The 13,679-nt window shown below is 39.1% G+C and overlaps 1 protein-coding gene across 1 annotated transcript; it reads left to right on the top strand.

Moving 5' to 3' along the window:
* Positions 1-163: 163 nt before the first annotated feature.
* On the top strand, positions 164-9,405 carry Tapdelta (Translocon-associated protein delta). Its single transcript, XM_076178857.1, has 7 exons — positions 164-193; positions 381-507; positions 2,606-2,724; positions 7,672-7,746; positions 7,854-7,943; positions 8,106-8,171; positions 9,210-9,405. Exons 1-7 carry the CDS (start codon positions 179-181, stop codon positions 9,312-9,314), a joined length of 597 nt encoding a protein of 198 aa, XP_076034972.1. The 5' UTR covers positions 164-178; the 3' UTR covers positions 9,315-9,405.
* The last annotated feature ends 4,274 nt before the right edge of the window (positions 9,406-13,679 follow it).

The following is a 13,679-nucleotide window of genomic DNA, read 5'->3' as shown; positions in this document are numbered from 1 at the left end:
AACCAACTGTTGAGAGACATGAATAGTTTAATACCAATAGTTATATATTATTCTCTTCATATCAGAGTAATTACTAACTGGATTTTTATATGATTAAATTAATTTAAAATATAATTTATTTTCTGACGCAAAACTGGGAAGAACCATCGTGCCAGGTAACCAACAACTCTCCACTTTCATGTCGATTACTGACGTAGGACACGTGTAGAGAAACAAATGTTCCAGTACTATTATGATGAATAAATTAATGTTAATAAATGCATAATGAAAATATAATTTACAATTTTAATAATATTTACATTTGTTTGAAATTTTTTCTATATCGTTTCATCCGTATTTACATTACAATACATAACTTTATGATTTTGTTGTGACTCTAGTGGATGGTAGAAGATGCTACTCTCAGTTTGACAATACCGGTAGAGAGTGAAAGATCGTCCGTAGGGAAAGTGTCAGCCATGAAGTGTTTAGCGATAGCATTGGTTCTTTGTTTCTCTCTGGTCAGAGGTAAGTTTTAAAAAAGTACTGCCGTGAATTCTAAATCTATTAAGAAAATTATATTATACTTCAGGGTGTGTTGGATCGATTTTCAATACAAGACTGGTTTAATGATTACACTTACAGTTTGAGTTTGACCTAAGTTCCAATTGATGTGCAAGGGCCGGGGGAAATGAAAATTTAACCTAATATCCAGTATTTTTTTCGTAAAGTAGCTACGATTTTTCTTGTATGCATCGCTATGTACAGGGTGTGGTGTAAATAAGTTTCCATTGACTTTTTAGTCTTTGAGTCGTAATCCATATTTGCATAGTTTACCCTCTAACATGACTCCCAGCAATTCCTTCTTTTATCTTTAGCCGAGTTGAGTCGTGTTTCGTTCATAAGCATTAATTACGTAAGGACGAAATTTTTATCATAAATTTACTTTAGACTTTCCCTCTGAGTCTATTGGCATTTGCTATCTTCACAGTTTTTATACAATGTATTTTCATAACAATATATGATTGCTGAATAATAAGTAAGCCCAGATCTTCTCTACCAGCAGTGGCTGTCATCTGCCTGTGGCTGTGCAGCCCAAGTGTAACTTTAGGGCAAAAGACAAGTGACAGCTTTGGCTGAAGCTATGCACTTCTAATGTATGCACATAGCTGATTTTCACCATATGCCCATTATGTCTTGATAGACAATATCAGATTGCCGTTTCCAAGTTGAGAGTTAACAATGACTTCTGAAGGATGTTATGTAAAAGTCAGTCAACCCCTATTAATCTCTTCAATACGAGTCAAATATTCATGTGCACATTTTGTGACATTAGCTCCCTGATGTATGATGATGCATTACAATATACACATTATGAAATATAAAGTTACAGCTGCTATACTTGTTCTTTCATCCAGAATGTTTGTAACCACGGAAGAAGTGATCAAGCCTGTTCACAGAATAAAAGGGTCACTCAGCTACAAGAACAAAATAAATATAATCAGGAAGCCAATGCTAGCGTCCTCATAAACTCCCTCGCACTTCATGATGCCTATGTAGGCGTCATTGTATTCAAGGGGTGATCAGCATATCTCGTATAATTATGGGGCATGTGACACATTTTATTGATTGTGGTCACACTGATAGGTTTGTCTCCAGGATGGTTGACCTTTGGTGGAGACAAAGGAGGCCTCCATGGAACTCATGGCTGAGGTTAATCAACTGACCCTATCAAGAGCTGTTTGGGATGGTAATGGTGGCTGCATGGGAGCTTCTTCAAAGAAAAGTGCATTATTATTATTATTATTTTTTTTTTTTTTTTTTTTTTTTTTTTTTTTTTTTTCTCCCTCTCTCTCAAGGGCCTGAGACTTTTGTGTTATTGTTGATAATGGGAAGTGCCATAATTTGATTCTGGGATATTGAGATGAGCTAAACCATTTTAGAATCAGTAAGTTACACCATATGTGTCATATACACATGGTTTATTGAAATTAGCCAACCCAAGATGGAAGTTACAGTTTTCATGTGTGATAATGGAAGTTCACCAAGTATTGTCATTTTTGTTAAAAAGCTACAATCTTCTGATATCACAATTTATAGTGTGTACCATATTAAATTATCAGTGCACAATCTAATTGTGAGCTTGTGCAGTCAGGCATTTGTGGATTTAGTATTGATATTGATCCATCCCAAAATAGGAATGTAATCATAATTTTTGTCTCTAATTTCACTGACTGGAAATATGAAGTCCTCAATGGCTGGCAAGTCTGTGGGTCCTGCCATGGGTCTCTGGAAAGAAACTTTGTGAGGGTATTAGAAAGGGAATAGTTATTGGTCTTCAGCCATCCACTTGTGTATGGGTAGGGGAAGTTGATACAGAGGTCTTGGGCCTAGTCAGGAGACAGTTGGCCACTTTACCTGTAGATGGAGGTTTTGAAAATGGTCCACAAGAAGATAATTGCTTTTGCTGTCCAACCTGTAGGACCACCACTATCAAATACCTGTCATTGGACCACCCCAGGAAAGGAAGTGCACCATCTTCAGATTGGTTTAGATGTTATTTCGATGATCACGTCAAATATTAGCAAGTAAGTATCTGGAAAGCAATAATAGATTCTATTTTCAGGAGAGACATGTGATGGTGCCCAAGTGGATGCTGTGGGATTCACAACACAGGATGCGACTATAGTTACTAAAATTGCCTATATTGCTGACTTCACCCTATCCTGTGCTAATGGAGTAAAGGTATGTGATTCTTTCGTGAGGGAGTGTAGGGTTTAGTCCAGGTCTGGCTTGGTTTCTGGTTATCCATAATGGTTTCTCTTAGGACTAGGGGTAGAGTGGGGGATCTCCTTTCATTTACTCTTGAATGCCAATGAACTGTAGCTATATATATATAATATATATATATATATATATTTTTTTTTTTTTTTTTTTTTTTCTCCTAGAATTTGAGGGTTAGATGCATGACACAAGAATGAGAAGTGTTTGTATTCAAAATTGCTTTCAGTAGTTTGCAAAAGGGTGCATCATACCTTTTAATGACATTTCATATATATTAACAAGTTGCTTGCATTCACAGAAATTACTAAGTTATTCTAATGAATTCATAGTAATTGTACCCATGGGTGCATGCATGCATGCTTATGTATTTGTTCATGCACCAACATACACACAATATGATAATTGGAAATCAAAGATATAGATTAAGTTGGAACCATACATGAATTTGAGTAGGGATGTTAGAAAATTAGAGAATAGGAAACTGGATCCAATGAATGCTGGTGCTTTCCAGTATACTACAGTTTGGTAAATACAGCTCAATGGCACGTGGTAGCATTTGCAATTGCTACTACAGCAGTCAGAGTTCGAATCTTACCCAGGGCTGAAGTAATTTCAGTATCACTGCTGCAACCCATTACTCCAATTCTCATGGGGAGGTGGTGTACAAGATCACAGCATTACCCATAGGTCAGTCATATATGAGATCTGAGCTCTCATCTAGGAAGGAAATAGCTCTCAGTTAAGAGTCCAACATGTGATCCAAGACCATGGTGAATCACACACACACACACCATATAGATACATGAATACTTGTAATAACTTCGAAGGTAATACAGCCCAAGCTAGAACAACACATGAATTTATTCTAAATATGGTAATTGGAAATGAAGAATATAGCCAATGCTACATTGGAGAGTAGGAAACAAAACCCAATGAGCATTGCTCCTTTCCTCTAAACTACAATTAGGTAAATACACACACATTCTGGTGTTAGGACTGAAAATATATTCACTGCATTGTTCGTTTACCCTTATTTTCTTTCATTGCATGCTTCTTGTAACCATACTGGTATTGCACCATAGGAATGATCATGATATTTAAGCTTTTTATTCTGTCACAGGAGAAATGGCTGGAGTCATTTTATATGTGAGAGTATCCATGCTTGAAGTGTATATATATATTCATATTCTTGTGGATGTCAAAGTAGCATAATATAGTACTCTGTTTATGGTATATGAATTTGTTGTTGCATGCTTTTTTTCAGTACATAGATTCTTTCATGGGCACTTTTTTTTTTTCCATCAAAACTTGTATGCCTTTGAGAAACAAATTTCTACTGTTTCTTTGTAATAATGCTTTTCTTTTGTTGATCTGAGAATCAAACTTACTACTTGGTAGGTCCACTGATAGGGTAGAATCGGGAAAATTTGTTTTTGGTGTATGGAGAAATCTTTTTGACATAATGGCATACAATAGAAAATTGGATTTCAAATAGACCAAGATTGGTGCTAAATCATCTTGATAATTGCATTGACCAGTTCCAAATCATTAAATGACATTTACTTTAATAAGAGAGTGTTAAGTAGTGCAAGTTACTTGTAAGAGTGTTTTATTGCAAACTGACCAATTGAAGTTGCTTAACCTCTTTTAACTTGTGTGCAGAATGAATATGTATGAAAAAATATATATATATATATATATATATTTTTTTTTTTTTTTTTTTTCTTCCTCTTTCTTTCTACTCCCTTCATGGGACCCCATTCAGTCTAGGGTCTGCATCAGAAATGAATAGAATTGACTAGGAGAAAGGAAAAAATATGCAGACATGTTGAAGGAGTTTTGAGCTAGGCTGTACTTGCCCATATTGTTACTGAATTGAGCACCTCATTTTTAGCTTTGCTTTCCAAATCTTGCACCACAAACCCTCCACCAAGTATGCATAATGTATATAAATCCTATACTTATGAAATGTGCATCATAGAGCTTTATTTAGCACATAAGTTCCTGTTTCATACATTCATGTACAAGTATTGCACCATGTTACTTTATGTCTACATTGTATGCAAAGTAGTGCATGCAACCTATTGTATTACCAGGCTGTGTAATGCAAATTTGAATGTCTGAGAAATTAATGTATTGTGGTAAATTCACACTATTTTATGTGCTTACACAGGCTGTTGTTTCATTTAATACTATTCCTTGTGTGTAGGACATGTCTGGTAAGTGCATTTAAATTCATACTTTTTGGTGAAAGTTAGGAAGAAATCTTCCTAGTCGCCCCACCACTTTTTCTTCAAGCACATCTAGGCGGCAGTTATTATACTCAATTTTTTATTTCCTAGTATATATGCATATAAAAATATATGTATATAGATGCATACACACACACACCAAGGGTTTCTTCCCCCTTTAAGGGAGAGAGCCATGTCATTCCAGAGTAAAACTACAAGTCCATTATTTCTAGTTGCCACAAGTTGAGGCCACAGGGTTTTTTGAAAGTTTTCCCAAGTTTTTATCAAAAGTAGGAAGAGAAGTTAGTGACAGAGTTTAGGAAAGTGTGTGAAAGAAAGAAGTTGAAGATATATGTGGGTAAAAGTAAAGTGACGAGATGTACAAGGGGAGAATGTGGCAACAAATTGGAAGTGAGTTAGGGGAGAGAGACTGGAGGAAGTGGATAGCTTTAGATACTTGGGTGCGAATGTGGTGGGAAAGGGAGGTGTGAAGATGGAGGTAGAATGTAGATTGAGAGAAGTCAAGATCTTGGGGATTAAAAAGTACAATGAGAAATAGATATTTGGGAATAGATGCTAAGAGGAGATTGTATGAAGGAGTGGTTAAACCAATAGCACTGTATAGGGCAGAAATGTGGGACATAAGAAAGGAGTTTCAATGTGTTTGAGATGAAATACCTGAAAAATATGGTAGGGGTTACTAGGGTAGATAGAGTGAGAAACTGGGAGGGTGGGGATGGAAAGGGAGTTGGGGAGATGGGTTGATGAAAGAGTATTGGGATGATATGGACACATGGAAAGAATGAGTGAAGAAATATTAGTAAAAGAGGTGTGGAAGGCATATGTAGGAGGAGTAAACTTGAGGGGCCGACCAAGAATGAGATGGATGTGTGTGGTAAACGGGGCATTGGGAAAGAGGGGAATGTCTCTTTGAGGAAGGAAGGAAAAAGACAGAAGATAGGGGTGATTGGAGAATGGTTGTGTGTGGATAATGCGGTGATGGATTGGAGTGGATAGTGGTAAGGGAGCATGTGTGAATGATATTTTGATGCAGCACTAAAGGATTTCTCCCCGTTTTCTCTTCTCTGCTTGAGGGGACAGAGAGGGGTATCACTGATGAAATTAAGTGGCCTTGCTGTGGATGTGCTGTATCTTGCTGCATTGCTTCTGACCCAGGGAAGTAGTAGTATTCAAGGTTAAATATCTTGAAGAGATGAACATGTTGATGGATTGTTTGCCTTCGGATCTAGAAGAGTGTGTATAAGCTTAAGCATTTACTCAAAGTAAATGATGTGTTGTAAGAGAGAGGGTTGGGTGGATTGTGTCTATCTCAGTCTAGAAAGGCCTTTGATAAAGTATGTTGTAGTTGACTTTGTGGAACCTGGAGCATATTAGAGGATTAAGAGGTAAACTATTTCAGTGGATGATTTTTTTTTCTGATGGGTAGGTACATGAAGACAGTAATGAAGTATGAAATGTCATGATGGAGGGCAATGACCAGTGGAATTGCACAAGCTTCAGTGATAACTTATGTAATGTTTCTTAATGAATGACATGGTGGAATGCACAGTAAGCTACGTGTACATCAATTAGAATAGTTTAGAAGTTGATATAGCCCAAGCCAAAAACATAAGGAAACTCAAAACTAGGTATGTTAATTGGACAAAAAGAAATACGCTGTCCGAGTTCAAATCCCATCCAGGGCTAAAATAATTTCAGTATCGCTGCATTGCAAGTCATTAGGTGTGTGTGTGCATGTAAGGTTGCAGCATTACCCATAGATAGCTCATATATGAGCTCTGAGCTCTCTTTCGAGAGGGTAATAGATGTTGATTACAAGTCCAACACATGATCCAAAACCATGGTGAATCACTTACACACACAAGTCACAGATGAAAGACCACCCTCCACCATGGAAACATAATCCTAAACACTACTACAACACAAAACATAGTACCATCCACATAACACAGACATGCATACAATATTCACAGCTCTAGTTAGTCAAGAGCCGAACAGGATCCATGCCTATCCTGCACCGCCTATACACAAATCAGAGACCCAACTAAACAGAACAGCTACAGTGCACCTAAGTGGCTGGTCATCACAATTTTGGACATTCCAACACGGGTAAGGCAACAGAAACATCCAAGATAGAGGATCTAAGATGGGAGACCTCGAGGGCAATTGTTTCTTGTGTTACTGCAGTGCCCTGCCTCACTGGCACAATGGACACACTAACAATGTGATACAAGGAAGATTTTGAACTTCTGTATGAAAAAAAGTGCACATTCAGGAACATACATATTCTGGTTACTACTTTTGTTCTTGGCTTAATTTATGTTGTCATTATGGATAATAAAAGAAAAGCAAGAGGATTTTACTTGAATTAAAAGATGTTTACATATACTATGATGTTGGAACTGAGACATGATTGCCCATGAAATGAAACTAATGTACTGAAAGCAGATATTTTATCAGACTGATGTTTAAATACAATGTATAACTAATCTCCACCATATTTCTCTCTCTCTCACTCTTGTTTTCATTCTCTATCTCATGCTTACTCTCATTCTTACTGACATTTTCTCTCTCTTTCTACCCCCTGCATTCTCTTATCATCCTCTTGTTCTCTGCCTATATGTCTATATATCTGTCTTGCTCTGAATCTCTCCAGGATGTGTCTCTTTATGCCGAAACTAGCAGTGGAATCACAGGTGTAGCACGCTCTGTTGACGGACTTCGATACCAGGTATGTTGGTGATGTAGATATATATGTAGTAGGAGTCTTGTGAAATATGCTTTGGAAGTGGTGTTCTCATAAACAGCAATAGTGAACTATAAATTTTCCTGATTCAGGTTAGCTGGGTGGAGGATGCTGCCACTGCAACTTCTGGTGACCATCCAATCAAGCTTTTTGATGAACAGGGATATGCTGCCTTGAAGAAAGTAAGTACTGTATTGTAACATATCTGCTATGTCCGTAATTATTCAGAATAGTCTTAGTAAAAGAAAATGTTATCTAAAATAATCAAACTGGCACAAACTGAAAAACTTCCAGTGTACTGTTTTTTTTCTCTCCCCATTATATTTATATCGTTTTCATTTCAGGCTCAGCGAAGTGGAGAAGATTCTTCCAGTGTTCAACCTATTGCCACCATCAATCTCTACCATCCAGTTAGTATGAAATGTTTTTGTAGGGTTTGGTTTGTTTGTACACATAATCTATTGCCTTGGTGTCCTTTGCAGAAAACTTGCAGCTTTCAGGTAACCAGCAACATACACATACAAAGTCAAAGTACACACCCAACTCATTCATTGCTCCTCCCATCTTGACAACTTGCAGGTGAAGGGTCATCCATATCCCCACCATACTGCTTGGGTCCAAGGCAATCAAATGAGACTACATTTCCACACTTTCACAGCAAGGCCCATCCACCAGAGCTGATTTACTTGCACCACGTCAGAATATGGCAAGAGATGGGAGTACCATTTAATAAATCAAAGTGCATAAATCGGTTCTGGCTGTGAAGCCATGCTGTAAAAGAATCTTGCTGCACTGCCTAAGAATGGAGTGTTGTGATGGGAAACGGATGACCCTTCATCCATGAAGAATTAAAATGGGTTTTGGATGCTTTCATTTGGCTATTCCTTTATAAAGGAGACCAAATCCTATAGTGTATAGGTATTAATATCCCTGGAGGTATTGGCTGCATAGTTAAAAGATGTCTGTGCTTAGGGACTTAGCAACATCTTTACTGACCAATTGCACAGCATTCTTCCATGTATGAAGGAAATTCTCCACAAAGAGGAATGCTGAGCCACTTTTTATTTTTTTACTGCCCTCAGTTCTACTACTTTTTCTTATACCACTCTGACACAATCTCTTCTTTTCTGATGTCTCTGTGGCTGAGGGATAAGAATACTTTTGATCTTTCTCCCACAAAAGGAAGGCAACATATGGCCGTCCACCTTAATTTCTATTTACCAAAGGCTTCTTTCCCCATATAAGTGAGGCAGCCAACCAAGGCATACACCCCATCCTTATATGGAGGAAGAAGCCTAATATAGAACCTTACAATATATATGTTCTCCTATAACTGAGGATATCCTTACAATTACAAATGATGATAGAAGGGAGCCCATCAAATTATTTAAAATTTGTTACTGAAAAAAAAATGTATCAGTCTCTTAATAAATTTTAATATCTTTCAGGGAGCCTACAAAGGACCATGGGTGCAGTCAGAGACTATGGCCATTGGATTTGCTATCCTAGTGTTCTACTATGCTCTCTCACAGAAGTCCAAATTGATGTCATAGTTGCCCATTGTGTATATGTGTTTGTGTGAATGTATGGAGAACCAGGTTGTACAGAGAGATCTTTTTTTCAGTAAAACTTTATCCATGTTGAGTTTTGTTTTTATATATATAAAAAATCCTACATTGTTCTGGCTAGCTGCCTCTTTTATAAGAGGGAAAAGACCTTTGCTATAAATAGACATTCTGGGCACATAGTTAGATTTCACAACCAAGGAACTTAAGTCCTAGTCAGGGTCCACATTGTCTCAATATGGATGGGTCAGGTTGATGGATGGTAGGGTAGGCTTGTGAATGCAGTATCGATTAGTGGAATTAGGGTTTTTAGTTACATTGTGATGTTTAAGAGTTGATGATGCCAAGGGTGGCAATTCTTACCTCCTGCCGGAACAGTGGGCAATTGCACTGGTATGACCATTAGATTCTCCAATACAGCAGGGGGGGGGATGTCTGCTCCATTCATAGGGAAGTGTCACTGAGCAGAGCATAAGTGCAGCACAGGTACTTCAATTTTGAGAGTATTGTTGCTAACTCCGTTGTTTTTTGGTCATTATTGTCATCAGTATTAGGGAATTAATTTTCTTCCTCTTTTTTCTTTACAACTGCCAGATACCTACCCAGGTTAGGTTGAGGGGGGCTGTGTCTGAAGCTGGGTGCATCCTAAAAAGGTTTGCTCAATCATAAAGGCTTCTTGCTGCCAAACTAGTGCCCTTTTCCCAACTACAGAGTGACCACTAGGCCTGCACCTACCACGTGTGCATTGTGACCTAAGGTTTCCAGAGATTTTTTCTTGGCTCCATCATTGAAGGATTTTTTGGTGTTAGGTGAAAGAATAAAGTCATTAAACATACAATCTCCTAGCATCCATTCCCAAATAGACATTTAGGAATGGATGCTAAGAGGAGATTGTATGAAAGGGTGATTGTGCCAACAGTGAAGAAAGATTAGTAAAAAGTGTGGATGGAGTAGTCATAGGGAGGGGGGGGCAAAGATGAGATGGATGGGATAAAGGGGATGTCTGTTGAGGATGGAAGAGAGAAGATTGAAGATAGGGGCAAGTAGAGAATGGTTGTATATGATTGATGCATTGAAGGGAATGGGTTAGGGAGTGGTTATGTATGATATTTTGACGCAACCTGTAGGTATTTCTCCATCTCATTTTCTGCACAAGATATAGGGGTCACCGATTAAATGCAGCAGCCTTGATGGGTCTTGCTGCATTGCTTTTGAACCAGGGCAGTGGGAGAGATGCAGGGATGACCTGTCATCCAAGAGGTACCAAGAAAAAGAGGGAGGGGTCGTGAATAGGAGTGGAATTATGCCTTTTGACTTTTACCTCACTTGTAAGAGGGAAAAAACCCTTGGTATAAGTATGCTTTCTTTGGAAAGAAATTAAGAGAGGAAGAGGAGGCGAATCAAGTAGGGAAGAAAAGGTAAAAGGTGCAGATGGAAGAGAAGGCAGTAAGGGGAAGATGGGCAGAATATTTTAGGGAGTTGCTAAATGTGAAGGAGGATAGGGAAGGAAAGATAGCTGCAGTGGGAAATGCGAAGAAAATGAGTGTGATGATGGAGGAGAAATAAGGAAGGATGAGGTGAAGGCAGTTGTTAAGATGATGAAAGCAGGTAAGGCACCTGGTCTGGATGGATGCCATGCAGAATGTCTGAAAAAGGGAGGTCAAGTGATGGTGGACTGGTTGGTGAGGTTATTTAATGTTTGCTGGAGAGAGGGTAGAGTGACGGAGGACTGGAGGAGTGCCTGTATAGTTCCTCTTTACAAGGGAAAAGGGGACAAGTGTGAATGTAGTAGTTTCAGAGGGATTAGCTTGTTAAGTGTAGTTGGGAAGGCTTATGGGAGGATCTTGATTGAGAGGAACAGGAGGAGTAATTGGTGAGGAACAGTGGATTTAGGACAGGTAGAGGTTGTGTAGATCAGATCTTTGTGGTAAGACAGATATGATAGGGTAGACAGAAAGGCACTGTGGGAGGTTATGCAGATTTATGGGATAGGAGGAAAGCTTTTGGGAGCTGTCAAGAGTTTTTATGAGAGTAGTAGAGCTTGTGTCAGGATTGGAAATGGAGAGAGTGAGTGGTTTGAGGTAAAGGTGGGACTTCGTCAAGGATGCGTTATGTCGCCCTGGCTGTTCAACTTATACATGGATGGGGTGGTGCGAGAGGTGAATGCAAGGGTAGTGGGTCAAGGATTGGAGATGGTTAAAGAAAATGGAGAAAAGTGGGAGGTGAGCCAGCTGTTGTTTGCGGACGACACTGCACTTGTGGCAGGATCGGAGGAGGGATTGAGGAAGTTGGTGGCAGAGTTTGGGAGAGTATGTGATAGAAGAAAGCTAAAGATAAATGTGGGTAAAAGTAAGGTGATGAGATGTACAAGGGGTGAAAGTGGCAGTAGACTGGAAGTGAACATTAAGGGAGAGCGACTGGAGGAAGTGGATAGTTTTAGATACTTGGGTGCAAATGTAGAAGGAAAAGGTGGAGGTAGATTGAGAGTGTAATGAGGAATAGACATCTAGGAATGGATGCAAAGAGGAGACTGTATGAAGGAGTGATTGTGCCAACAGCACTGTATGGGGCAGAAACTTGGAACATAAGAGAAGGAGTTTGAATGTGTTTGAGATGAGGTGTCTGAGAAGTATGGTGGGGGTTACTAGGCTAGATAGAGTGAGAAATGAGGTGAGGAGGAGAACGGGTGAAAAAGGAGCTGGGAGATAGGGTTGATGAAAGAATATTAGGATGGTTTGGACACATGGAAAGAATGAGTAAAGAAAGACTAGTAAAAGAGGTATGGAAGGCAGATGTGGAGGGAGTGAACATGAGGGGACGTCCTAGGATGAGGTGGATGGATGGGGTGAAGGGGGCTTTGGGGAAGAGGGGAATGTCTGTTGAGGAAGGACGGAAGACAGAGGTGAGTGGAGAATGGTTGTATATGGATGATGATGTGATTGCATGAGGAGGAATGGGCAGGGGGGTGGGGGGTGAGGTGGTATGTGTGAGCAAATTTTGAAGCAGCCCGAAGGGATTTCTCCCCGTCCTCTCCTTATATGCAAGGGGGGGTCGCCGATTAAATGAAGCGGCCTTGCTGTGGATGTGCGACACTGCTTCTGACCCAGGGCGGTGGGCAAGGTGCAGGGATGACCCGTCATCCAGGAGGTGCTCAGATGAGAGGGAGGGTGGGAGGGGTGTGGAGTGTATTTAGGGATGAAATGGGTGGGAGTGATTTTATGCCTTGCCCTTTTTGGCTACCTCCCTTGAAAGGGGGAAAAAGCCTTGGTATATGTATGTATGTATAAGTATGCATTAAGCAGTAGGAGATAAGCTTGATAAAGACTGAATATACAGTGTTTCAGTCACTGCCTTTTGCTCTTGGCAACCCCCACATGGAAACTGGTCTTGTAAAGCAGCATGTGGAAGTGGTAGGCCTTCTTCCAGATGTCCAGTCCCTGAGTCTTCCTTCAGGATCCTGCTGTCTTTTTAGATAAGTTGAAGAGGGTTGTAGGCTCTTGAAATGAAGATTTTGACAAGTACAGGCAAGGTCCTCACATGGGGGAGCATATACCCTAGAGCAGCATTTTTCAAACTTTTTCTACTGCGACCCATAGCAAGAACCACAGTTTACATTGCGACCCATAATACTTGGGTGTAATAAGATATATATTATACATAATAATATGTATATATTCACATGTATAATATATGTGTGTGTGTTTACATATAAAAATATATATAATTATATAAAAAACTAGATATAGTACAATATCTAAAAGTGCGGAGAGTAAGACCGAGTTCACTAAAAAATTAGTAAAGATTGACAGGAATATAAAAGGTAAGCATATGAAATTAGTAAAGACTGGGAAAAAAAAAATGTTTGGTACAGAACTGTTGACAACTACCTATTCAATCATTACTCATCAAATAAGGTTGTTCCAATATTGGAACCTTATATACAGTATATATATATAGAGAGAGAGAGATATTTCAGGAAATATTCATTATTCATCATATCCTCCTCCTCCTCTGCCTTGCTCTCACTTGCATATTTTTTATTTCCCTTCTTTTTTTTTGTCACGACCCATTTAATTTTTCGCACGACCTCTGAAGGGTTGGGGACTCGCAGTTTGAAAAATGCTACCCTAGAGTGGCAGTTCTAGTCTGGACATGCTGCCCACAAGGCTTACAAAATAACTATAAATAAAAAAAGTCAAAGGAGCCCTGAATTAGTGTAATATATCAATTTTGTGTGAGAATAAACAATTACGAAATATTTTTCCATTATCCTTTCAGCTTTTTTTTTTTTTTTTGGGGGGGGGGGGGACAAGGTGCTAAGATAGGAGGGGTGTGGAGTGTATTCAGGGATGG

The sequence above is a fragment of the Oratosquilla oratoria genome, chromosome 42 (genome assembly GCF_046742065.1).
Source record: "Oratosquilla oratoria isolate Oo_2021 chromosome 42, ASM4674206v1, whole genome shotgun sequence".
Lineage (NCBI taxonomy): Eukaryota > Metazoa > Arthropoda > Malacostraca > Stomatopoda > Squillidae > Oratosquilla > Oratosquilla oratoria.
Note: the sequence above shows the minus strand (reverse complement) of the source record. Positions and strands in the feature narration are given on the sequence as shown.

What these genes read in the sequence shown, in the direction of transcription:
- Tapdelta (XM_076178857.1), top strand. An exon ending in TTGACGGACTTCGATACCAG is followed by an intron (nt 7,747 to 7,853) that starts GTATGTTGGTGA and finishes TTCCTGATTCAG; the next exon opens with GTTAGCTGGGTGGAGGATGC. An exon ending in GATATGCTGCCTTGAAGAAA is followed by an intron (nt 7,944 to 8,105) that starts GTAAGTACTGTA and finishes TTTTCATTTCAG; the next exon opens with GCTCAGCGAAGTGGAGAAGA.